The following is a 26,678-nucleotide window of genomic DNA, read 5'->3' on the forward strand; positions in this document are numbered from 1 at the left end:
GCAAGTACTTTTATTGTTGATACTTTGAGATCATATTACTATTAATACATCTGTACTTTAACTCAAGTAGGCCTTTGAATTCAGGACTTTAACTTGTAATGAAGTATTTGTACATTGTTGTTGCTACTTTTACTTTAGGAAAGGGTTTGAGAGAATCTCTATTAACAGATTCTGCATATAAGTCTGTAGGTACTGAGACAAGATTTTGGTATCAGAGGTGGTTTCCGTTTGTAGTCCGCATATTGTCCAATTATATTTGAATGGCAAGTAAAGCCTGTATGGAGATGGAGAAACCACTGGCTGTGTGTGCTGATATACTAGTTTTATATTAGCTTTTCAAAACATGTTCTAAGATTATTTTTTGGCATTAGGATAGCTTAATAGTAAAAGGTGGAGAGAGAGTGAATGACATCCAACAAAGGGCCACAGACTGGAAATGAGCCTATGCCCAATGGTAAGGACACAGCCTTAGTAAATGGAACGCCCGCTCTACCAGGTGACCTGCTGGGTGCCTTTACCCTTTTTTAACATTTATCTGCATTCATACGCAGATTATAGAGATTAACCGAAATGGCCGGAACATGGAGGAGGATGTCTTGGCTCAGATATCTGCTGGCTACACTGGATACAACCGAAATATTGTCCCTCACCCCCTGAGGCTTATCAACGTCAGACCAATTGCTGATTGGTTCTGAGATTGGGTTTGACTACATTTTCCACCAGCAGAATAAGTGGCAACTCCATCAGGTCGCCAGAAAAATAGTTGGCATTGCACATTTCTGTAAATCAGTGGTTCCCAACTAGTGGGTCGTGGTCCATTCCGCATGGACCACAAGTGACTCACAAACATGTAAAGTTGGTGAAAAACACACTTTATTTTAAGTACACTGAATTTGCTGCACCGACTTTTTGTTTTGAAGTGTCATTTCCTGCTAAAGAGTGAGTGAATAACTGACAGTTACTTGACAGAGACAGCAAACTAGCTCGACAACATGTCCAAACACACGTATGATGCTGACTGTGTGGACCTGGAATTAATGACTAAGGAGAAATCTGGACCCTGTGGGTGGATCAGTTGGAAACCACTGCTGTAAACCATGGATATGTCACATTTGTACACTGCATATGTATCATATCAACATTTCTTAAGTTACATACTTTTGATTACATGTTTATGAGCTGAGCTTTCATCTGGAAGTAGAGGGGATGGTGGATGGCAAGATGGCTGCCAAGCTGCAGACTACAGCAGACTACTTTTCGAGACCAACATACAACAAAAAAACGAGACAGTGTCATTTCCGACCGTGACAGTACCACCGAAAACCAAGTATTTTAAGCCAAAATCTGTTCTTTTTCTAACCATAACCATCTGATTTTTGTGCCTTCATATAATCACACTTTAACTAAGGTGCTCTTGAAATGTAAAGAAAAGTTTCAACATATCCGCTACACAATAATGTGCAAATTTTCCATATCCATGGTTTGCTGATTTGTGCAATGCCAACATTTACTCAGGAGATTGGGTTGGGCAGCTCGCTGTAATGCTGCAGGTTTTACCTTTTGTTATTTTCTCCCCTCTTTTCTGCATTTCTTTTTTGTTCTGTTTTGCCTCCATTTCATTATTTTTGTTCACTCAGAATGTTTGCATCGACTTTGCCTACACATGTACCTCTTCAGCATCCATTTCCAGCACCACACAACATCTCCTGGCCTTTATATGGGGTGACAGCACTACAACAGAAAAATGCTATTTTTGTTATAGGACCCAAATGTGGCTTCAATGTGAAGCCACAGCTTTTTAGGCCATTACATCAGTAACATCTGCTGGTCAAAGAAGTGAAAGGAAATATCTCGGGGTGAGCATCCAGCAGTGAGACAGAATACAGGAAAGAATAAAAGTGTTTAAACATTTGTCAGCAGAGCTCAAAGTAAACCATTTCTTCTGGAGTGTTTAGATTTCATGACATGAGCGGAAAAGCAGTTAGAAGAGAAGGCTGAGCAGCAGTGGCAGCAAATGATCATATGTTGTGGGAAAATCTTGCATTACTCAAATGGTGGGTTTGTGATAGAAACACAGTCTTTTTAACAATATGTTATGTGAACACTCTTTGGCAAGAAGATTTGTGGTTTGTGATAATAGCGAGGGGGGAAAAAGGAGAACAATCTCTGCTCTCTGTGCTCTGGTTTGTTCCATAAGCAGATTTTGTTAAACTCAGACAGTCATGAAGATGATATCAGCTGGCCCGGAGGCTGTTTGTCTGTTTATATCATAGCAGTAACACAAATGAAGAGAGCAGATTTGATTTAAAAGATACAATCCATGATTTATTACAGAAAAGAGTGATATCCAAATTATTTTATGTTACATTATTTTTATACATTTCAATGTTTTTACATGTAAACAGGAACGAAGTAAACAATGTTATTGATACGCTTCATGTCACGACTGATACCACCCTACTGTACAGTTAAATCTATGGTCTAACGTCACTGTGCTTCCACGTCAAGTACATTGCTTGCTCAAGCACAATCCTATTAGGAGGCATAGCATAGAACAGAAAGCTTAATCCCCCCTAGACTGCTATATTTTCAGAGATGTGCAAGGTCATGCCATTATTACTTATTATGCAATACCCATATTGTGCTATCCCCAACAGTGGAAGGCATGAAGGCAGCCTTTCCACCACTGTGCAGCATTTGTGTTAGTGAGAATGTGAACCGATGCTCTCAGAGAAGAGAGGATAACAGGAAAATGATAAGTAGCTGGGTAAGTCAAACATCCAAGGTCAGATTTATTCCCACTGGGTTAAACACTTCAGCTTTTAGGGGTTAACCTCTTCCACTCCACTAGGATGCAGCATCCTCAGCCGAAATTACTGTATTTCAGAAGCTATAGCTGAGAGTTTTAGGGCTAGAGTGAAGATACTGCTATCATATGAGACTAGACTAGGAACTAAGGAATCTATTGGTACCAATGTCCCGCCACTGTGTCATGCAAGCTTGTCGGCAAGGGGTTAAATAAAAACTGGTATGACCATTTTCATAGGAGTCCCCTGACCCCTTAGCTCAAGATATCTTAATGAAATTGGCTTTATGAGTACCCACACGTCTCCTCTTTACAGACATACCCACTTTGTGCTAATCCCATGCAAACAATGATGTTTTTCCTCACGAAAATGTGTTATTTTTGCCTATTGTCTTCGAATATTTCTGCACTCTGGGGTTCGTAAACAGTCTTGGAATTGCCTAAATTGGGTATGAATGGAAATTCTTGTGGGTACAATGTGCATGGATGGATTTTTCAATGGTGTTGCACAAGGTCTTAGTGTCTAACTGTGGTATTTTGGAGGAATATTTGACCATTTTTGTCAATTCTTAAGTGGTAAAAAATGCTTACATTTATTACCAAAGCTGTGTAAGAAATGACCCCAAAATTGCCGCAACAACTTATGAGACATTATTGAGCATGAGAATGGCCATCATATACTTCCATCATAATGTTCTAAGCCCCTATACAAACTAAATGTTCAAAGCCAAAACATGATGTTTATTCCATAGTTATGACTTGAAAAACTTGACACACAGTGCTGAGCTGCACTCACATTAATCTTCAGGTTCTGAGCCACTTCTGTGGGACATATACTGTTGACCTACTATCTCCCCCTTAAGATCTCCAGCCAAAACATGGGTCTATGGTGGGGAGGGTTGGAGTGGAAGAGGTTAAACATAGCTCTGATTCCCAGTTGAGCATTCAAACAGAGCAAGTCTGAGAATGTTTAGTTTTATCAGATTCTATTTCCAATTCAATCCAGGCCAGATTATATAAATACGCCTGGAGTCCAAGTTTTTATTTAGAAAATATTCTTACAGTTTAAAATTCTGCCACATGATCATGAAACATAAAAGGCCTTGTCCGGACTTCCAAAAAGAATCACAACTGAAAAAAAGGGGAGGTGATATGTTTAAGACGCCGTTAACAACTTTACAGAAGTTAGCTCTGCTCAAAGCAGGTGTTAGGTCATGCATACTCATACTCTATGTACCAGTACATTTACATCGGCTTCAAAGTCAAATTCATGGATAACAACATGCATAGATTTTCAATGTTCACATAGCAGGGAAGATATTCTGAAAACCTGAACTAGTTTTCTAAGTGTTGGAATGAGATTTAAAAACAGGTATCTCTCTCTTGTGAATGAAATGATTGTGATTGATAGAATGAACACTATGACCTGAAAACATCTCAGATCCCATCAACAGGTATACAAATATTTTTGTGAACAAATATTTTCCTCTACATTTTGGCATCTCGTGCTGCATGAAAATTTAAAGTTTAAAGTTTTAGGCCACTACAAGGGAGATTTTTAAAACACTGTCTATGGTGCAGATTTTCAAAATGCTGGTTACTGTTTATCTGTGTGGACATGTAAAATGAAGCGTTTGGGAAACATAATCATGCATGCCCATTTTTACTTTGTATAATAAGGCTATGCTGTAAACAACAACAACAACAATGGTGGACTATCGGTTTGCAAATGTTTTTTTAGCACTGCTTGGTCTAATGACTACCTTATACTTCAACTTAGTATTGCTGCAACACTTCACGGACAAATGTGGGCATCTGCTGCACCCAATGCTTTGCTTGACCTCAGTGTCCACAGTTTAGGGTCCGCCAGAAACGACGGTCGAACCAGCAGATGGTGGGACACTTTCCAGAGTGGGATTGTTGTCGATGAGGATTGAAAGGAAAATGTTAGCATGTCATTAGCCTAACTTTGTGAGGAGGGGAGAGTGCTGAAGAAAGCTAATGCCAGCAAGTGTTGGGAGTCATTTTTTGCACTCTAGTGTGGACGGAGATATTTTGTAAAATGAAGGTCATGTGGACAGAATTATTTTTTAAAACATAGGGTATCGTTTTCAAAAATATCTGCATACATGTAGACAGGACCTCAACCAACATCCTCCATCATGTCTCCATAATAAACTGTGTGATTGCATGTCATGATTTCTGATCTGCTCTAATATACTTACTGTGATTATGCAAAGAAAAATCAAACATGCGTTTAACTGTGAGTGTGCATTATAGTCATGCAAATGCACTGCAGTGCAAAAATATATATCTAAAAAAGCAGGACGCCTTTCGATTGCATCTTAGAAAATATAAAACATTCAGAGGACACCTGAGAAATGTGGACGTTACTTTGTTTATCTGAGGGTGAAAACAGGTGAACTCGTACTGTACTGATAGCACAAAATAAAAAGTATAAAAACATTACATACATCGTAAAATGTATATACAACTAACAGCAAAATAAATAAAAGAACAAATAATGTACAACTCTTGTGAAATGAAGAGTTTTTCCAGTGTTGTGCAATGCATTCAGGGTAGTGATACTCTTTATATTTGCCATCATATGATCAACATGACCTGTACTGGAGCTCCTGGGCCAAAGTTAAAGGTATACTGTGCAGGATCATCGGTTACTCTTTGTTGACACACTCGCCAGCGAAAGTGACATTAAAAGCCGACTCCAGATTCACTCTCATTTGGCGTTTTGCCTTGCTATTTGCATTTTTTCTGCGCTGTGTCTCGTGGATGCCTGCTGCTTACAGTTTGGCACCTGGTCGCTACCTTGATTTATAGCTCCGACCTCACCTGAGTGCTCTGAAAGGAAACACCCATAAACGTCCCAAACACAGAAAATGAGAAGGAAAAAAAGAGGATACAGGCAGAGGGCAGAGCCTCTGCACATAAATACACCACCACTCACTTCTCATGGGTCCTAAGTGATGAGTGTGAGGGATTACCTCTGTGTGAGACTATAAATTGCTTTTTAGGAAAATCCTGCAGAGTATAACTTTAAAGTTCTCCTCACCTACAAAACAGAAACTCCCTCATTAATGTGGTTCACTCCACAACTCTCCATCTCAGCATGAATGAAACAGGAAATGATTATGATTCTGACTCAGCCTCACAGATGGATGCGTCGCTCATGCTGCCTATTTTCCTGAGTTCCCAAAAACACGCTGCTCCATGACATCAGAACTGACCACAAGAAAAGGTCATGACTCTGCATTTAACAAATTTCTCAGTTTCACATCAGTAAAAGGTCGGGAAGCAGCTTGAAACCGCGCCTGACCGTGTGCTTAGGACTGGAACTGAAATGTGTTGGTGTGAGTGAGGAACAGTGGATGGATGTTCTTTGCAAGCCGAACATCCAAAGCCACAGGTATGTCTAAGGAGTGATCCAAGTTTCAACCACGCTCCTGGGCTTCCAACAACAAATGAAAAACAGGCTGCGAGCGCAGAACGGAAGAGCAGATTTGCGGCTCCTGCATGCGAGTGTATACATTGTTCATGATGGGAGTCACATTACAACGTATACCGTGTTTCGGAGCCATTAGCTGAGACCCGAGTAGGTACTGTGGTGTGACTCACATCCAAAATAAATCCTACCAGGAGAGTTCAGAGAGTTTACAGAAAATCACACAACAGAACAACGAGAGAGAGTATTTCTTGCACTTGAAAAAAAGCACGTGCAGCACAAACAGGCACACGTGATGTTGGTGACACAATTGTGGTGCGCACAACTGTAGGCACAATTAAATCGCACTAAGTTCACATTTTCCCAACTCAGGACAGTCAAGCTCAGCAGTAGCACAAACAGAGATTAACACACAGCTCACACCGAGGAGTACAGACACACGTGAACCAGGCATCAAGACAGGGACTTTGTCTATCAAAAGGTACAAAACAATATTACCATGCACTTTATATAATTTCATAGAGAATTCTTTGTCAAACGTACTGAATGGATGTTCACATCCTCCACAATGAGTGCTGTTGTTTTTGTTGTTTTTTTTCTTTGCAGTTTACGAAATGGCCGCAAATATTAATCAGCATGCTTCAAGGGCAATATACAGTCACTTTGCAAGAACAGTATCCATTGTATTTGGTAGCCACATCACCAGAATCTCTTTTGCAACAAGGAACGCTAAGTGCCGCAGTAGCTCTGTCACACATAACCTGGCAGAGCAGTGGCTCTGCTGATGCTCACGGGAAAGAAAACACGGCCATGCTGCGAGCGGCACCACACAGGGTTGAAGCGGAGTGCTAGCTGCCACACAGAGAGAGAGTGCGGGATGGGTGCCAAAAGTGAACAGTGGTGATCTGCAGCCCTTGATCTGCATAGTAAACATTACAATTGCACAGGTTTCCCCAGTGAAGCCATGATACAGCACAGACCCAAGGGCAACCTGCTGGATGAAGCCAGGTGAGGGATCAGGGCGGGGCAGGTAGGAGAGGGTCAGAGCCAAAAACCGAGCGCAGTGCCAACACTGGACGTGGAACAGATGGCGAGGGAGTGGTCGGGGTCACAGCCTGAAGCCAGACAGGTTTGGGGGAGGATCTGGTGACTGAAGAGGGTGTCTTTGGTGTACAGAATCAGCCGAGTGAAGCTAGACTCTCAAAGCTAAAATACATAAGTAAGCAGGCAGGGGGAGGTCGTGCCTGTGAGTTGAGGGCTGTGCGGCGTGTAGTGGAGACGTGGGGGTTAAAGCTAAGGCCACTCGTGGTGATAACGCCGTCCGTTCTTCTTCCGCTCCTTTTGCAGGTGCTCCAGTTCTGCTTCGTACATCATCTCCTGCATCAGGTACTTTTCCCTCCTCATGCGATCACAGAGATCCTTCGGCATGTCCGGAATGAGGTATGCTATGAAGGACTTGATCCCGTACACCAGGTGCTGAGGGAAGCATTAATCATTTATGAGTTAACTATCACAGAGCTAACACACTGCCAGTTGTTGCCAGTATTTACATGCAAAGGTTAACACTGTGTGCACCACAATAAAGAACTTTATGTTCCCTATAATGTTTTATAGATGTTTGTTATGCCAGTTTTTCTCACTGTAAAAGTCATTGCACAAGGCAGCACAGTCAGGGGAAAATCTTGTCAACTTATCAAGGAAAGAAGAAAAACATGTTGCCTTTTTCTAGCTGGAGCACCATATAATCTGGGATTTATTCTGTGGGTTTTTAGCAAAATTCCACAACATACTGTGGCAGCAAGATTCAATTAAAGCATTAAAATCACCTCAACTGGGCTTGTGAGGTTTTCAGTTAAGAATGACAGCAGCATAAATTAGAAAAAGTAAAAGAAAAATATTGAAATCTGCAAAACATTGTGTAGTTTCATAGAAATTTAGCTGGTTGTGTTGCTGGTAAACACACACAAAAAAAGAAATGCTGACAGACCTCGAAGACGATGATGAAGGCCAGCCTGGCAGCCAAGACGTGCCAGAACTGCAGGGTGAATTCATAGGGCTCTACGCTCCAGGGCGGTGCTCTGTAGTCTCTGTACCTGCAGTACCTAACCTGGCTGCTGTTCTTCGGATCCTCCATCTCAAACACAGACAGGCTGCTGTTCATGTAACCTCGCAAACACCTGAGGGAGGAGAGGAGACGAGGAGCTATCAGACCATAACACGAGCCACTCTGCCAGATGTGTCTGAAGCTTACACATTGATGCTTACTCATCTCTGTGGTTGTGTCCCTTGTCCACACATGGGCCATATTTGAAGGCGTAAACAAAGCGGGGGATGTAGTCTGAGGTGATAGCGATGACGAAGGCATTGGTGATGACTGCCAGCACGCCAATTCCTTCGAGGATCCCATGCCAGATACCTGACAGACAAAGTGGAGAGGAAGACAGTCAGGAAACTTCTATAAATCTACATGACTTCATCTACTTAAATTTTGTGTGGCTTCAAAGCCTTTTAAAGGTGAAACAATCCATCAATCAATCAATTTATCACATAAAATCATACAGAACACATTTCCAGTGAAATGTACATTAAAGTGCATTGAGCAGAGGATAATGACGAACAACTGAGAGGGGAAATTCTAACAACATTCAGAGTACATCTATGATTCAGAGTCTGGGCCAGGATTTCCTTCCTCCTCCTTTACATGGAGGTGGCTGAGCCGGCGGCTAACAGCAACGGTGCTAACAGCACAAGCAGTGCCAACAAGGGCAACAGTGTTGCCGGAACAAACAGGGGGGTAACTGGAGGTAGGGCGCTGTGCATTTTTCTGTGACCGGGAGGCCTGTTCATATGTTTCAGGTGGGAAGAAGGTTAAACTATCCCTGACTACCAGTTTGGCCGCACTTCAGAATCAAACAGCCGCAGGTCACTGAGGTGGGAGTGGCCGCTGCAGCTTTCCAGAGACATTACAAGGCAGCTCACGTAAGGTGGAAATTAGCCAGCAAGTGGGATGGACAATTTTTATTCTCCCAAGCGTGTTTCAGACAAGGCGGAACACGCTTGGGAATAAAATAATGCCAGTGGGACACACACACAGGGCCTCACACGTGCTAACATGCACACTCTGCCAGGCTTTCTACCACAACAAAGAACAGAGAAGCTCAGATTACAACACACAGAGGCAGGGTGACTTTATTATCTGATCAAGAAACCATAACTCTGCTATATCTTCATATAGCTAATAGTTGTTTGCTGCTGTACTATTGTTCTTAATGTCGTAACGAGCAACTTACATAATTTACCAGAATAGGTTTCAACAGTTTCTAGAGATGGTGAAAGGACATATTGTTTAAATATACATATACAGCCATATACTGTGGCCAAAAAGATGGTGAACTGTTTTTGGGCTGCAGTATAACAACTCTAAATAAGGCCTCTGCACTATTGGTGGAGAAAAATCATCTCTCTGCCTTTTCTGTATCAGATATATCTGTGTATGATCAGTAAATGTCAGCTTAAACCTACAAAGAAGCTTTCCTCTTTGATTCTGTGTGACTGAAACATCATGTGCTCGTTACAGCTGCAGATTTCTAAATGTTTCAGGGTGGATTATTCCTTTAATTACAGGGCAATGTGCCACAGAAGCATTTGGCCATATATTATATGGCAGTTGGAGGGTGTTGTTTGTAATCATATGGGGAGATGGGCTGGTGGGAGGTGAGGTGCAGCATATGGCGGTGCAGAAGCTGAGGATGTGGGAACATATCTCTCCCCATAGAATAGAAAATCTGTGGTTCCCACAATGTTGTACTGTTGGAAAAAAGCGTCTGTGATCTAAAAATACAACAGACACTGTGTGTGAGACATGGGGAGGAGGTGCGTGGGGGCAGTCAGAGATCACACGGACCTATGTCAGTGGCTCGGGCAGGCATAGGTCTCCTCCACTGAGTGACAAACTTGTAGGCGTCAAGTCGAATCTCAATGATGTTGTTGAGCAAAGCGAGGAGAGGAGCCAGTGGGAACGCTGCTACAAAGATGGTGGTGAAGCCAAACTGGAGGACTGCAAAGGAAAAAATCATGTGGATGAACTTCAGAGGACGTCCATCTAAACTCTGGCGCCAACAATGTTCATACTTTGAATGTTTTCCCTCCCTCCTTTGTCAAATATAACACTCAAAAAGAGTGTGATGTTTTACCCATTTCAAGGTATTCGTCCACCAGTCCATGGGCGTTCATCGGCTGCAGATTCCAGTCTTTGTCCCACTGTGGAAGCTGGGCTTTGTTCTCTACATTCTGCCCTCCACCACCTCCTTTCTTCATCTTCCTACGAGACCACCAGTTCTGCAGCAAACTGAAAATGGAGCAAGTAGCTAACTGTCAATTCAAAGCAATTATTTCTGACAATTCACTGAGCACTGCTGGAGCCCTGTTACTAAGCCCCACGCAAGCGGATTTGACGTGTTTCTGCAGAAGAGAAAACCTTTTCATATGCTAATGAGCTAAAAGGACAAAAAACTATATAAATTACATCAAGTTTGTAAACTGCCAATCACCTAAATTTACAGCATTAAGGATTTAATGTGGCATTTTAATGGTTCATAGAGAAAGAACCACATGATTACAATAAAATATCACTTACGGATAACCGAGCTCCATGAAGTTGTTCCAGATTTGTTTGAAGAACATGATGACCCCCATTTGCAGGCACAGATCAATCAGACAGCCACTCGGGTGACACTGGGAAAAATATATTAAAATAAAACTGTAACATCCATATTTCATGCCCCGTAATTCAAAGCCATGAGCAAATCCTGGGGCACCCTTCATCCCATTCTGTTTTTTGATAATTAAAATTCAAAATCCCAGTAATTATGTGAGAGATTAATGGTTCACATAGTAATATACGGGCGGATCATTAGAAAGATGAATTACGTGGCAATTCTAAATTTATCCTAGAACAGCAGGCAATAATCGGCACACTTATGATGATGCCTAATTGCACTCACCTCCTCCAGTCTCCATCGATTAAAGAGTTTATTGTATTTTCCAGGCCTGCCAGCAAACCTGAACAGATTGAGATTGGCAACATTAGCTGCAAAATTCAATCAGAGGAGAACTAATAAAGTCTGAGCAGGGTGAAAAAAGACACTTAAAGGTGCTAATTATGTCCGATAACAGCTTGGTTACATTTCTAGTGGTGGCAGTTTTTGTAAATGGAGAAACATGAGGTTTGAGAGTAAATATACAGTGAGCAGGGAAAGAGAAGGAGTCTTGGCAGACGTCATGGCATGGGAATTTGAAATGAAACATCTTTGCTCATTAAATTCACTGTAAACATGAACTGTAGAGTTCATGGCAGCTGGCCTACCTCCCGAGAAAGAAAGCGATGTAAAATGTGGAGCTGTTTAAATTTACAAACTGGAACAGGAACATCTTCAGAGAAAAGCTGTTCTCCCACTCAGACTCCGTCCGTGGGTGCTCTGAGGAGGGAGAAAGAGGGGTTATATGGGGTGGAAGAGGGAGAAAAAATATGCTTGCCAAGCATCTGGGATACAATAATGAAAGCATAAATGCATGCAGCATGTGGACAATACTCACCTAAATTTGTCAGCAGATAGGCCACCTTTTCATACACCTGGACAAGATGATAGCACTCGTAAGCATCAATAGGAAAAAGGTTCATATCATCATAAAAAAAAGAGAGGCAAACAGGAATCTCAGCACAAAAAACAAAACGTCTGTCTGGCTGTGGATGTGAGGTTTCCTGGAACAAAGTTCAAAGTAAATGTTTCATGAAACACTGGTTGGACAGAACATGTAAACGTGCCAGATGATGCTTGTCCAGACACCCACCACGTTGAGAGACATGATGATCATAAAGTTGATGCAGACGCCGGTGCCAGAGGTGGCGAACTGCCAGTTCTTCTTCACAAAATACCAGTTGAAGGAAGCAAACTTCTCCATCGCAATTAGACGGAAAACCACCACGGCAAACACGGCTGTCAGAACAAGGGAAATCTAAGTGCAGATGATGGAGAGAGGGAAGCAGAGCGGAGGGGTTGTTACATGCATGTGTGTGTGTGATAAACACGTCAGTTTAGGCTTTAATGTTATCTTATAATGAATTACAGTGCAGCGTGAAAAGAAAGACCTATTGATTAAAACAACTATTCAATTAAACAAACTCATCATTCAAATATAATCAGTAAACAGGAACAATTAGGCCATCAGAGGCCAAATCCACTATTTCCTCTCAATACACTTTTCATCCGGCAGGGGGAGATGTTATGCCACTGCTGGCACCATCATAAAAGCTCCAAAGGTGGCACACAAAATAAGGGTGATCTCACTCTGTGCCTGAATCCCAAAAGGGGAGATTATTCAAAGATCAAAGGGTTTACCATGAAGAATATTCCGGACACAGACACCATGAGCCGGCTGAGTTTGTCTGAGAAGGGCTGGAAAGGCTCGGGCTTGCCAGAGATGGGGTTGACTCTCTCCACCCTGGAGTACTTGGCTTCAAACTGAGGCCTCAGCTCCTCCTGATTCACAAAATATAATCCAGCGTGAACTATTGAACTGTATATTCTTCTTTTTATATCACATAAGCAGTGCCAAATTTAGAATATGTGTTGAGGTAATCAAATGCTCACTGATCTATTTTGAGGATACTGCTGACGTACCTCTTCCTCCTCCCAATCGATGAGATCCCAGTCATAAGTCAGCTCTGCCCTCCTCCTTTTCCAGAACTCCAGGAATACTGTGGCTGTGGAGGGGATAAGGAATCAATTACATTATTGATTGATTTTTAATATGTAGCACACTGTGATTGATAATCAGGAAACTTCCTTTCACTGTGGACACAAAGCAAACACCTCACAGCAGACAGATATTCTGAGTGGAACACGGCTGCAGTGACGTGCACGGCCCATTATGAAAACTGATTACAGCCTTCAGTTCAAAGACTGCTTTCGTTTCTGTGGAGAAGTTCAGAAAAAGTGGCAATGGCAAATAGGCTTTATGAGTACAATATTTCACCCCCAAGTCTTGTCTTTGTCAGGCGGGATCCATCTTGCGTTGAAAGACTTCAAAAGTGAAGCTTTCTGTGGGCACAACTCACTCTGGAGGCATTGTTTCGTTTGTGTAGGACTCTATTGTGACTTGAGCTGAACACAACACCAGAGATGATGTCGGTAATCTGTCTCTGTCAAGACTTCATGTATTCTTGTTTATTACAGATACATAACACCAGAAAAAAAGGTTTTTATAAAGGCTGAACGGCACACACACGTCAGAATCAACATTATGTGGCTCAACATATGTGGAAAAATATGTCTTAGTAGCATTAGAGCAAAGGCAGTGACAGGCAGACCTTAGAGCCAGTGGAAAACAACAGTGCAATCACGTATGATCTTTGATGGACAGCACACTGTAACACTAAACCACTGATTCAGCTCTTTTGTCAGTTTTCATTAGACATACATTTTAAAACACGTGTGATTTTGTAGCAGAGGAACAAAGCTCTAATGAAAACTGACATGAGTATTGGATCAGTGCTGTGCAGCCTCAGCGCAGCTCCTCTACACATCTGACGTGTTTGGAGCTGAAACAATGAACAAGAGTGTTCCTGGTGCAGAGTTTGTATGTTCTCCCTGTGTCAGTGTGGGTGTTCTCCAGGTACTCCGGCTTCCTCCCACAGTCCAAAGACATGAACATTAAATTAAATGGTGACTCTAAATTGCCCGTGAGCGTGAATGATTGTCCGTCTCTATGTGTCAGCCCCTGTTATAGTCTGGTGACCTGTCCAGGGTGTGTCCAATGTCAGCTTTGATAGGCTCTGTATGGGTTGTAGGCGCTGCAGTAGTGGGCAAATCACATGTCACATTAAATTGAGGAATACTTGTGGTGATTGGCTGTGAGCTAAATATACAAATAGTCACTTTCTCTCAATCTGGGTCCAAAAGGATGCAGATAAGGCTTGACTGGCGAAATACTACTTGGTACTGAATTATATTGGTCAATACCTTAAATCAGGGGTTTTCAACATTTTTCAGGCCAACAAAACAAACACCTGAAATGAAACTTAAATTTAATTACAAAACAATAATTTGGCAGTGCTGGGGCCACCTGCTGGAGACCCAGGTCTTAAAGGCAACCCAGCCCTACTGGTTGCTAACTTTTTATTAAGTCACAACCTCACCTGCATGCTCTGCCAAGGAACGTCCTGAACACAGCAAAAGAAGAAGAAAATCATAAAATACAGGCAGAAGGCAGAGTCTCTGCAGATAAATACACCGCCACACACTTTTCGTGGGTAGTAAGTGATGACTGAGAGGGATTACTTTTCTATGACACTACACATTTTTTCCCTGCACAGTATACCTTTAATAATTGAGTCATTTTTTAAAGCAAACCATCAGAACCATTCCTCAGTTCCAGCTAGGGCAGGGTATCTGTAAACAGTATCTCTAAGGTATCAGCTGAAATAACCCAGTCAAACGATGACTAAAAAAATAGACTATTTGCATGGTTTTGCTCACATTTTGCTCGATCACTGCAAACATCTTTTGATTTGATGAAACCTATGATTGGCCCACTACAACCTATACATTCTGTGGTTTGGTGAAGTCGAGCATGGTGTACTTGATGGAGTTAAATACCAGCCACTCAAACTTCTTTGTCATATCTGATAGTCAGCTGAATATTTTAAGGTTTTAGACATTTGATAAGACAAAAAAAAATGATCTTGGACTTTTTTTTTTACTATTTTGTGGCGGTTTTTATACTAAGCAATCAATCGAGAAAAAAGTAATCAAATTACTCGATTCTAATTATTAGTGGCAGCCTTACATGGGTTATTTGTTAATACATTTAAAGTAAAACAACATGACTCCTACCCTGGAAATCCAGAGTTCTCGCGAGAGCACAATTTGAATTTGCTCAGCGAGTCATTTTGGCAATCAGTAATGATGCTCATCCCCTATGCCTATGAAACCGAGCTGCACCAATCACATTGGTGTATCTGATATTGGCAGGCCAGAGGCGAGCTAAACAGATGACGACAGTGCTGCGACGACAAAGTCCGGAATCAGTCAGCAAACATTACAAGATGGCTACGGATGAACACCAGTTGTTTGAAACGGCTTTGGCCGCTACAATGAATGAGTTAGACTTGGCTTTTTCTCTAAAAGAGGAACAGAAGACGGCGCTCAAATCTTTCCTTTGCAAGAAGGACGTTTTTGCTGTTTTGCTGACCGGATACGGCAAGAGTCTAATCTAACAGTTAGCTCCGCTGGTAGCTAAGCGTATATGTCACCTCGTGTATTGTTCTGATTGGTTGTAGTGTTATCCAATTGCGTGCAGTGATATTTACAAATGCATGCTTGGTGCCACCCCTCAAGTTGGGCCATTTTCATTACTCATGGCCAGATCCTAAATCTTTCTAGATTTGGGTTTGGATTTCCAGGCTACATGACTCCAGTGTTGGAGATAAATTTGGGTCACACAGAGGAATAGTGACCTTAAAAAGCACCAGAATTTGAATCCTCAGTCAGAACCACTTCGACTGCTGTTAAAGATGTTGAAGTTTAATATAGCTTGACCCACTTTTGTTTTAAGAGAGAGAAAAGCAGCCTTCTCAGATGCCTACATTCGGTCCCTTGGGCTAACCAATTTTTCATCTCTATCTCGCTCACACACAGCAGACCTGGAGTGCACTCACTCAGCGGTGCAGTACTGTTACTTTGGTCCACATTGCCAAAAGCCCTTATGCAGGATTCAGAGCTGCAAACCTCAGTCAGCGAAGGCGGGCTGGACCTCCCTCGGCTCTTCTTGGCCTTCATTTAGCCCAAACACAGAACACAATGTGCCAAGAGTTCCCTCTGGGTACAGGTGATTATTTACCACGCTGGCAGATAGATGGATCCGGGCCAGACGCCTCTACATTATTAAGATATTATAGCTGTGGGAACCATAGCTGTCTTATACAGCTATCATGGTGCAATTCTGCAACCCTGACGGCCGAACGCTGCCGTCTCCCCCTCGGAGAAATGTTTAATTATCCGACTAATTACATCAGGACGGCACTGGGAGTGTAAATGCAGATGCTCAATCTGAGAAACCTGACCACGATTTATTCACCAACAAATGTGTTACAAAGTGAAGATTTTCTGTGTTTGCACTGCAGAGTGTTTACTGTATTGGATTCTCGGTTGAGGAGCTTAATGTGTTTAAAGGAGCTGAGTGCAGAGTGGAAGCATGAGCACTGACACACTATTGTATAAATAGATTTGAATTCCAGAAGGGTTTGTATCAAGAGAGGCACATCTTGATGTAATACAACAAGTGTTCACAAAACCAGGAAGAGGGACATACAAAAAAAAAAACAGCCTCCACTTACCCCAGATAGCCATGAAGATGGCAAAGAACACAGTGCCGCCATTATCAAACAGATGGGTCACCTAGAAACACAAGCACATGAAGGGCTGCTCTGAAAAAGTTCCTCCTGAAATGGTGGCATGAATCAGTCATACAAACAAGTGTGACTTATTTTCAAACTGCTAGCCTGTCCCTGTCCACCAGAAATAAATCTGGCTAACAGCACCTCTAAAGCTCAGTGTTATTTCTTGTTTATTTAAAGGGTACATCTGGTGTTTTTCAACCTGGACCCTATTTTCCCATATTTTAGTGACTAAGTCATTAATGGGATCAACAATTTTTGAAGCTAATCCAGGATTGAATGAGCCTGCTGCAGCCGGCAGCTGTGAAATTAGCTTTAATGTAATTACAAAAGCTGCTATAGGTGCTCGTTTTTGCCACTGACAGGCTCAGACTGATATGTGTCTGACAATTTATGGAAGAGACGGACACAGATTTTTTTGTTGAAGAGTAAGATCCTTTTTGTTTAACTAGTAACAGCCCCAGCACTGCAATCGGCAAACTCACCAGAGTCCATTTAAATTATCGTTAATTTTAGCATGAATAGAGACAGCACAGTTTCACATCTAACTGGGTGAATTAAGGGTTTATTTCAACCAAACCAGAGTTGATTAACAAAGATGAGTCTTGCAACTTTTATTTTGTTTCTGTCTACTTTAAATAAAGTTTCTTTTATGATGATAAGATTATTGTTAATTTAAAAGGAGTCTGGTGGGTTTGCCGATGGGGATTTCCAGGTTATTAATGGTTAAACAAAAAGTTACCCTTTAACAACAAGGTCAACCTTTGTAGGGTTCCTTTCCATAAGTTTTCAGAGATTTAGAATAATAATTTGAGCCTGTCAGTGTAGCAAAGAAAGTAGGCTTCATTTTATAGGTATAAATTGATTGTGCGTACGTGCCCCAAAAGGTTACGTTGCAACCTGTTTTGCTGCTGCCAGCTGCAGTGATCTCGCTCGATACTGGAAAACTTTCGAAAACTGTTGTTCTCATTAGTCAGTGAGACACAAAAATAATGGAAAACAGGGTGCAGGTTGGAAAACCAAACTTTAAAAATTAAGTATAAAAAAGACAAGTTTTGGTTTTGTCCTTGAACAAAGAGAGGCCAGATGTTTATCTTTGTTTCCAGTCTTTGTGCTACACTAAGCTAATCAGCTGTTGGCTGGAGCTTCATATTTAGCAGACAGATATGAGAGTGTGAAAGAGTATCTTCTTACTTAACTTTTGGCAAGTAAAGAAAGCAAGTGTATTTCCAAAAAATGTCTCACCAAACCTTTAAAATGTATTTCAAAAGCTGTTCCCTTACTGTATGTTAATGTATTTTTAAAATGACTCATGATTCATTTAAAGCTCCATGATCTCTGTGATCAGGAATCATACCCAAATTATAAAAGACAACTTGATGACTCTCTAGTTGTTATTTCTGATCATTCTTTTTATTCCAAAAAGGGAGGTGATGTATAATGTATCTCAATAGTGACTCAATAATGCACTTTGCAAAATAGGAGTGAAAACTATCTAGGTTAAGGGGTGATGACAGTTTTTGAAACCTAAAAATGTTTGTAATGAGAAACACTAACATACTGAAACGCTGTGTTGACGGATGAATATCAGAACTGCACTGACCTTGGCGTAAACACAACTGTCACTCAGCGTCCATGGCTCACAGGTTTCCTCACACATTGGACACATGATGGTGGTGTTGGCTTCACAAATCTCTTTACTGGTGAGACAATAAATGAGAAAATGACAGCAGCAATCAAGAATCAATCATATTTTAAATGACACATTCTACATTTATATTAATACAGTGGTGTACAGGTTGTGTGAACTGACCTGACTTGGCTGGAGTCCATGGTGAAGAGACCATAGAGGAAGACAAAAACGCCAACCAGGGCGGCAGGAATCAGCATGCCGGTGTACCAACCCAACCACGCAAAGTAAAGACCGATTTTCTCACCAAAGTAACGTCTAGGAGACAAACAGAGAGACAGTGTGGTCATAACCCAGCAATAAGCTGCTGCCTGTTGATTAAACCTGGCCATGCTCTCCTGCAGTAGAGTTGTGGGTGTAGGTATTGTACTGTGGTAGCCTCATGGATAGGGAGGCTGCTGGGCTGAAAGGTCACACGGCATAATGCTGTGGTGGGAATCAATAACTCTATCTGCCTCCTAAACCACAGCTGTCAGGGTGCCCTTGAGCAAAACACAAATCTCACAACTGCTACAGTAAAACATCTCAGTGACAATAAGCTGCATCAGGCAACTTTCATCTGTGTATGCAATGCTGTATTAACAACGAGGAAGGACATGGCCTAGAAAGAAAGGAGCGTCCACAAGTCTTCCCTACATGTACACCAGTATCCCAGTTATGGTCCCTGTTTTTAGGATAAGGGCTCATAGCTGTCTGTAACCAAGATATAATTTTTGTGATGAGGAGCATGGGGCTTTACAGAAGCTCACAGACAACAATTATAAAGAGAGGCTCAAATGTTTGAACACTTCTCAGTTGTGTAATTACAGCGATGGCAGGAGATGTAAAAAAAGTTCTATTATTGCACAATATACTGTGTAGAAATTCAAGCACTTTCAAAGACCCATACAGTATGTCTATTTCCAAACACTTTCAAGGCCTTTATTATCATTTTCCCTTCCCCCTTTGAACTCTGTCATAGAAACAGTGCGCCAGTGCATATGTTGGTATGTCTGTTTACTGTGATGTCATTTCTTGGAGCACTTTCAGATGCATCATATCTCTAAAATCTGTACAACCCAAGCTAAACGGTTATGTAAGCCAAAAAAACCCCATAATATTTGATAAAACTATTGAAATTGTGCCATACACAAGCTTCTCTGCTCCTCTGGTGCAACCGCAAGTTTTCACCATCTTTTGGACGACAACATTGCAAGGACACAAAAGACGTAAGTCTTAGCTTTCTGCTGCAGAAAAATGAATACTCTAGCTATTATAGTTTTTATTTTAGATTGATTTTAAACAGGATCATGTAAACAACAATCTCCCTTGGCCACGACGGGACAATACTGTAGCGTCAACACATGTTTTCACTGTCTTTTGGATTGCTTGTAGCACAATGTAATGACGTCACTGTATGCGGACAATGTGAAGGTGCCAAAGATGTAAGTCTTAGCTTTTTGTTGCAAGAAGAATTAATGCTCTGGCTCTTGTAGTTTTTTTTTATTTTAGCTTGATTTTAAACAGGATTATTAAAACAACAACCCCCCTGCAGCCGCCCGTGTGAGGTCTGTTTTCAGACAAATTTTCAAAATTTCCTCTCCATCTGATTTTGGTCTCTACCAACTCCTGAGGTTAAATATCTGTCTGTGAAGCCACTAAATGCTCCACTATGTTCACCAGCTGGTCTCTAAACTGTGTCTGTTTGCTGTTTGGTGCTGACCAGGTAGTGTGCAGTTAGTTTTTAGAGCTTTCACACTGAAAGCAGCAACCTGCTTTGGCCAACAACAATGCTTTAAGAGCTCTGTAAAGTTGAAGGGAGATTCTGGTGATAATTCTCTGTAGATTTATCACTATGAGTGACCACTGTCACATTATTTTCACAGCGTCACTGGAAAGATTATTATAAATATAAACATTATCGCAGCTTAAAATCCAATACTGTCATAAAGCAGATCGGCTTATTGATTTGTAGCATTCCCTTAGTACCACTGAGATATTATAGGTACACCTATCTTTGTAATAACAGTTTGAAAAATCTCTAAGGGTTATCAAATTTATAAAATCTTCAGAGGCAATTAGCCTAGCTTGGCATGGACTGGAAGAGGAAAGGGGGGAAAAGCTGGCCTGGTTGTCTCCAAAGTTAAAAGATAATTTGTGTTTTTAAGGGAGTTCTCTAATATTTTCCCCTCTTTCTGGTCTCAATGCAAAACTTATCTCATCGTCTCCTGGTTCAAGCTCTGTACTTCACACACACAAGAGTGGTATCGATCCTCTCACCTACAGTAATTCTTGGCAAGAAAGTGAATAAGTGTATTTCCTCAAATGTCAAGCTATTCCTTGTCACTCTTCAGAGAATACAGTGCTAAAACTCAGCAGTGCCAAGGCAGCCATAAACTAAAGCGGAGTCACACTTCAACAATTTCTCAACAGTTAGAGTTACTCCATCAATTCATAAATATCAGACATACTGGGATGTCAGGGAGAGAGATTTAGATTTTAGAGAACAGACTGTGATCAGAAACCTGGGTATCTTTATAACCAGGGAGAGAAATAACTGTTTTACATTATGTTCTGTTTAAACAACACATCCTGGGTATGATCAAAGACATAACAAAGCTCATAACCAGGACACCAGAGCTCATGTAAACCTCTAAAAACAGCTTCTGATGCAGTGTTGAATACCTGATGAGATCCAGAGGTTGGTATTTGTACCAGATTCCCCAGCGGGCCCAGCGCTCATACAGAAGATGCCTGTGGTTCTGAGCACCGTGAGTCTTAATCGGGTGTCTGCTCTTGTAGCCGCCCTGATGAGACAAAGAGTAAAGAAAGTCACATTACAGGAGGACTTTTACAATTTGTGAATCTCGTACAAATAAAAATCCTCTCACCTCATGAGGAGGGAATGCAGCCTCATATGTGTTATTGCCCAATAACCGGTTGATGCCTGCAGTAGAATAAACAATGTCATGTCAAAGGATGCAGATATACCAGCCAGAGAAGCATAAGGACAACATTAAAAATTCAGCATCACGATTCAGAGAGGGGTCCAATGAGAGCTTCATTTAAACCCACTCTTACACAGTTTACTGCATTACGTAACTGACAAGCTGCATTAAACAAGCACATTAGAGGCCTAAAACACCCATGTTAGGATTTCAGATAGCTGCGAACACTTGAAAATGACCCTTTTCATTTTTCTGGACCACAAATGACTGTGTAAAATCACTCAATCACAATAAACTGACTGAATCAGCTGCAGGTCCTGCACTGTGTATGAAGCAGTAATGAATGAAATGCTATGTTTCACAGGACAATAGCGCTTTCATTTGCATTGTCATCCCCCGACTGAGACTGTAGATAGTGGGAGCAGGAGCAGGGAGGGGTGGATTTGAAAAGGATTTTCCACTCTTGTGGCAGAGCTGATCTTATTTGTTGGAAAGTAGAGTGGTCAACAGTATTAAAATATTAATGTGAAATCCGTTCCAGCCCTTCAAGGCCAAACTTTAATCAGCAAAACATGTCGGCGGCAGTCAGACAAGATAGTAGATGTGGGAGTGGACGGGCAGTTTGGTAACTGCCGATACCAAAGAACACAACAGCCAGAAGGAGAGGAGGGATCAGCCACAAGTTGGATGACACTGACAGCTAAGCAGCAGCCCACATTTTAATCATCCCACAGCAAAACCAACAAACAAAGGCATAATTCTCCCCACTACCTTACTGTCGCTCCATGAAGCCAAATTAACAGCTAAATCTAGACAGTCTCTTTCACTGGTGCCCCTCATGGTTTTCATAGAGACATAAACCAAACAGCAGGAAACACAGAGACAGAAATAAATACAGAATTATTGTGTCGTTTGTTTATCTGCCACTAATTGGCATTAATTATTTTGGGCTCTAATACTAATGTTTCTGGTGAATGGAGTGCTGCAGGGATGACGTTTATTTGTAGTCCAACCCAGAAGTTAACATCATCCTGGTTCCCTCGATAAAAAGCTAATAGGATCTTCCTATGGATTGTGGATTATTGCAGAAAATAAACTCTGTGGCAAACAGAAGTTTATGAGACTTATACATTTTGTTCAGCAAGATCATCTTCACGAATGCACGTTTAGGATTTTTGAAGCATCAGTGCAATCACCAGATATAAAAAGATAATGTTAGGCTATGAACCATAGCTGCTATATCATCGGCAACTGGACTTGCTTGCATTTCTTGAAGATGTTTCGCCTCTCATCCAGGAAGCTTCTTCAGTTCTGGACGATATAGCACTTATGATTATCATGACCTGGATGACTGAGAATCTTCATCGACACGTTAGGCTATAAACTAACTACACCAGGGTCACGTGACTTCAACATCACCACCAAAACAAGGCTGAAAAACCTTACCCGCCCTGCTGCGGTTCTGTAGTCTCATTTAGCTACTTGTTAGCAACTGCCTGTTTTAAGCGTAGATTGTAAAAATATTGGTTTGTTGACTTGTTTCGAAGCCTTGAGGTCGGCACTTCGGCCGTCGCCCTCTTGGTTTTATGGAGCCAGAGGTGACATATTTGGGCAAGAGGCTGGCTCAGTGAAGGAGCGAGGGGTGGATCATACTGAGAAGCCGAAAACACTATCGGCGGACAGCCTGTCGCTCAAAGCACCCTTCCCTCTACAGTTGTCATGAACAGGGAAATTAGTTCTAGAGACCAAAACCTTTTTTTGTACCAGGCTATAAACATGCTTATTTCCGAACATGCTGTCTATAGGCAGTGATTCACATCCTGAGCCAGCCTCAAATGGCCATTCAAAGAGCTGCGGTTTTTGGTACTTCCCATGTTGGCTTCATTTTTCAGCACTGGAGGTTGCCACTTGGTGTTAAGACACATACAGTAAAAGCCTTAAAATTTACAAGTAGGCCTATTTAATGAGACGTTTTTGTTGTAGAACAAAAGGAAAATCTCTTAAGCTTGTGTTTACCACAGACCTTATTTCAGGCATCAACCAAAGACCCATTAAAACAAACTACTGACTTCAAGACAAAGAAGCCGGAAGTGTGTAAATGCCGACTCATTTCTGGGGTTTAAGGACTTATTCCTGCAGCACTCTATGAAGAAGAACAGAAACAAAATGCAGAAATGTAGACTCTGCTCCCTTCTCAGGGAATACATTGTCCTAAATAGGTCACCATGATGGATATTTGTACATTATCATATATCCAGATAATGAGCACGGGAATCCCCCGACATTAATGTGACACTGGTAGAAATATTGTTTATTATGTAAGGAGCGAGAGGAGTAAGCAGTGAGTGCGGTCCCTTACCCATCTTTGATTTTCCATCCTCATACTTGGTGCGCTGCAGCACATGATGAACTATTCTGCTTCTGGTGGAATTGGAGAAGAAGGTCTCTCTATTGTTGATAGTGAAGCTGGGAGGAAAATAACAGTGCACGGTTTCAGTTATTCATAATGTAACGACACATCGATATCATCCAGTTACAGCCTCTAATGAGAGCTGAGCCAATAACGATGCAAAGCTCATTAAAAACTTTGTGCTGAAAAGTTCGTGCTCATTCACGAATTGTTATTTAAAAAAACACACATACATCAAGGCTGGCAAGTGATGGAAAAGTGGAAGTGATTAACTGCCTTTCATCAAAGTTTCATCAAAATAAAAATGGAAAAAAATAGGAGGGAATGGGGTAGAAATCTAATCATTTTATGCACATCTGCTGCTGTATTTCGATATCTTATTTATGATCAGCTTGTCTTTATCGTTCTGAAATCTGGCACAAGCTATAAAATATAAAAGACTGCTGGTGTCTAAATTCCTCACCCAGAACTCAGACATGATCTGATGTACAAGAGGGAGTTTAGGGATAAATATCATCCGACACTGCTGGCACAGACACTGCCATTATGTGACACTGATAATATGCGTGAGTTTCTGAGGTGGTATGAATGACTGTGTGCGTGTCCTCCTTACTGATGCATGCGTGCCCTGCTGAAGGGGGCCGTGTAGCAGTCGGTTTCCTCCAGGTCAGGCAAGGCCTCTTTGTCCAGCTTCATGGGATTTCTGGGAAGCCAGCTTTTCATCTGACGACATCTCAGATGAAACCTGCTGCACGGATGCACGGAGAAAGCAGGATTAACGCCACAGATTAACATGAAGATTGTTTTCCCTGATGTGGAGCACTGGCTTCTAACATTTTTCCCCTGACACAAACCCTGACAAGCTCTCCCCACCTCACACCCACTGAAAAACAAGTTTACACACACATGCACGCGTACACGCACACATTGCAGGCATCACGCTGCAGACTATCGCTTTTTATGTTCACGTTGCTCGTGACTCATGAGCCGGGGAGTCAGTGATCCAAGATAACAGCTTGTGGAATCTAACTCAAAGGATAATTCTATTTTTTGTGTTACAGTCATGATTTAAGGGCCAGTAAAAGTTTGAAGGCATGCAACGATTTCCTAAAACCTATCTCCTTTTAATGTTAATGTCACAGTCTGTCTCTCTGTCCCTTCACTCCAGCCACATTGCTAATTCCCCAGGCCCTTTTGTCATTATCCCTCCATTCACCAGATGCCCTCAGACGTTCCCTTCTTTCAAAAAGACCTGGCGTTCTCAACTCAGCTGTATTTACAGTATAATGGGTGCTGACCCCAAAATCACAAAATTAGCAAATGAAGTCGCCAGCACAGGCAAATTAGTATGTAAGAATTTTGATGATGCACAGTAGTAGATGGAAACTGTTGCCTTTCACCCCCAGGCTTTCCTCAGCCTTTCCCCATTACCTGCCTCCATTATGCATCAACACACCTCTTCCCACTTCTCTTGTCATCCTTGCAGTTACCTGACGTTTCCCTAAATTTATAATACTATCTAGACACCAGCCTGGCACATATGCCAAAGGAAATTTTCTAGCTTCAGGATTTACTGCGGCCCACTAAATATGCATAGTAGTGTTTCTCCCGCTGTCTCCACCCATGAGTTCCCACTTGGCTCATAAACTTTACATTGTGATGCATCACACACCTGCATAGATCAAAACTGTATTATAGAATGACTCATAATTCACCTCATTTAAAGTTCGTGATGTCCTGTCAACAGTTTTACAGACATCTCTTTTACAATGATGGTCTATGTGGAAAATGCTTTTTGGGCTGCAGGGGAATTTTTTGATGCAATACCGCAAGTGGCCACTGGGAAAAACTGGCTGCAAAGCTGAGCAGCATTCCTGGGAGCCTGGACTTTCCCCACCCACCTGCTCACCTGCATCTTCTTCTGTCCCCTATCACCCTTATCCCGCAAGACCAGCCATAATAGTTAATTTAACTCAGTAAATAGAGAAAAGAATAAGAATCCACAGCCATGCTGGCAGCTCTATGAGGCTTCCCTTCGGTACAGCGATGCTTTGAGCTACATGCTAACATCAACATGCTAACATGCCTACAGTGTCAGTGTTTACATGCTGAGGTTTATAGGTAAAATGTTTATTATATTCACCAATATAGTTTAGCCTGCTAGCATGCTAAGTCCCAATACCATTTCTTATTTTTACCTCTAGGCCTATCCCTTGTTTTCAAGTGTCCCTTTGCCCATCAGAACAGAGTTACAGGCCATGCTGTAACCCATACTCCTATGTGTCAGACTGCATCAATGTTAGAGAAGCAGTAACAAGTGCAGTAACACTGGTGCTGGACTTAACTTACATTTCAGGTGTCATATACCACCAAATGTCATGCACAAATCAGCAATAACAATGTAATGTTAGATAGCTAGCTACTGAGACAATAGCATACTACTAGCAGTTTTTTTGTTATGGCTGATATAAGGAAACTGGACAATAATATACTGAAATATTAAATGAAGGTAATATGATGGTTATGGTCATTTTAAATCTTTATCAATCAAGACACCGTAACCCTAGATATGAATGTGCAAAACAGAGAGGTAAGGGCTAAGTGGTAAAGGCAAGGGGTGTACTGGGATTGAGCCTAAAATTAGGTGATTATGTAACACAAAGTACAGTTGAGGCTAATGGGGATATGATTAATTTGCAGGTGTTTGGTCATGAAGTATACTAAAAATTAAAAACTTTTGACCTGATGATGAACATTTAAGAGATAACCAAATTTAGTACAATTCATTCTGCCAGCAACAGTAATGCAAAAATATTTCATGGCAATCCATTCAGTAGCTGTCGAGACATTTCAGTTAAAAACCACAACCTCTTGGTGGCACTGGATGAAAAGTCAGGGGACCACCAAAGTCATTAGGATTCATCCTCTG

At 41.6% G+C, this 26,678-nt stretch overlaps 1 protein-coding gene across 7 annotated transcripts in view; it reads right to left on the reverse strand.

The window, feature by feature from the left end:
• Positions 1 to 2,298: 2,298 nt before the first annotated feature.
• Positions 2,299 to 26,678, reverse strand: part of ano3 (anoctamin 3) — a 54,178-nt gene continuing 29,798 nt past the window's right edge. For 4 of the 7 annotated variants that reach the window (XM_078167833.1, XM_033634278.2, XM_033634276.2 and 1 more), the window contains exons 7-25: positions 24,363 to 24,497; positions 23,699 to 23,805; positions 21,283 to 21,338; positions 21,077 to 21,198; positions 18,536 to 18,670; positions 18,326 to 18,422; positions 16,663 to 16,723; positions 12,947 to 13,029; positions 12,665 to 12,805; positions 12,117 to 12,281; positions 11,862 to 11,898; positions 11,632 to 11,743; positions 11,270 to 11,327; positions 10,903 to 11,000; positions 10,460 to 10,614; positions 10,171 to 10,323; positions 8,532 to 8,682; positions 8,254 to 8,443; positions 2,299 to 7,742 (exon numbers count right to left, since the gene is read on the reverse strand). In XM_078167833.1, the coding sequence (XP_078023959.1) occupies positions 7,560 to 7,742; positions 8,254 to 8,443; positions 8,532 to 8,682; positions 10,171 to 10,323; positions 10,460 to 10,614; positions 10,903 to 11,000; positions 11,270 to 11,327; positions 11,632 to 11,743; positions 11,862 to 11,898; positions 12,117 to 12,281; positions 12,665 to 12,805; positions 12,947 to 13,029; positions 16,663 to 16,723; positions 18,326 to 18,422; positions 18,536 to 18,670; positions 21,077 to 21,198; positions 21,283 to 21,338; positions 23,699 to 23,805; positions 24,363 to 24,497 (2,239 nt within the window). In that variant the 3' untranslated portion in view covers positions 2,299 to 7,559. The remainder of the gene's footprint in view (positions 7,743 to 8,253; positions 8,444 to 8,531; positions 8,683 to 10,170; positions 10,324 to 10,459; positions 10,615 to 10,902; positions 11,001 to 11,269; positions 11,328 to 11,631; positions 11,744 to 11,861; positions 11,899 to 12,116; positions 12,282 to 12,664; positions 12,806 to 12,946; positions 13,030 to 16,662; positions 16,724 to 18,325; positions 18,423 to 18,535; positions 18,671 to 21,076; positions 21,199 to 21,282; positions 21,339 to 23,698; positions 23,806 to 24,362; positions 24,498 to 26,678) is intronic. The other 3 variants (XM_078167835.1, XM_078167834.1, XM_078167836.1) reach the window with 1 other exon arrangement.

Source organism: Epinephelus lanceolatus, chromosome 5 (assembly GCF_041903045.1).
Source record: "Epinephelus lanceolatus isolate andai-2023 chromosome 5, ASM4190304v1, whole genome shotgun sequence".
Classification (NCBI taxonomy): domain Eukaryota; kingdom Metazoa; phylum Chordata; class Actinopteri; order Perciformes; family Serranidae; genus Epinephelus; species Epinephelus lanceolatus.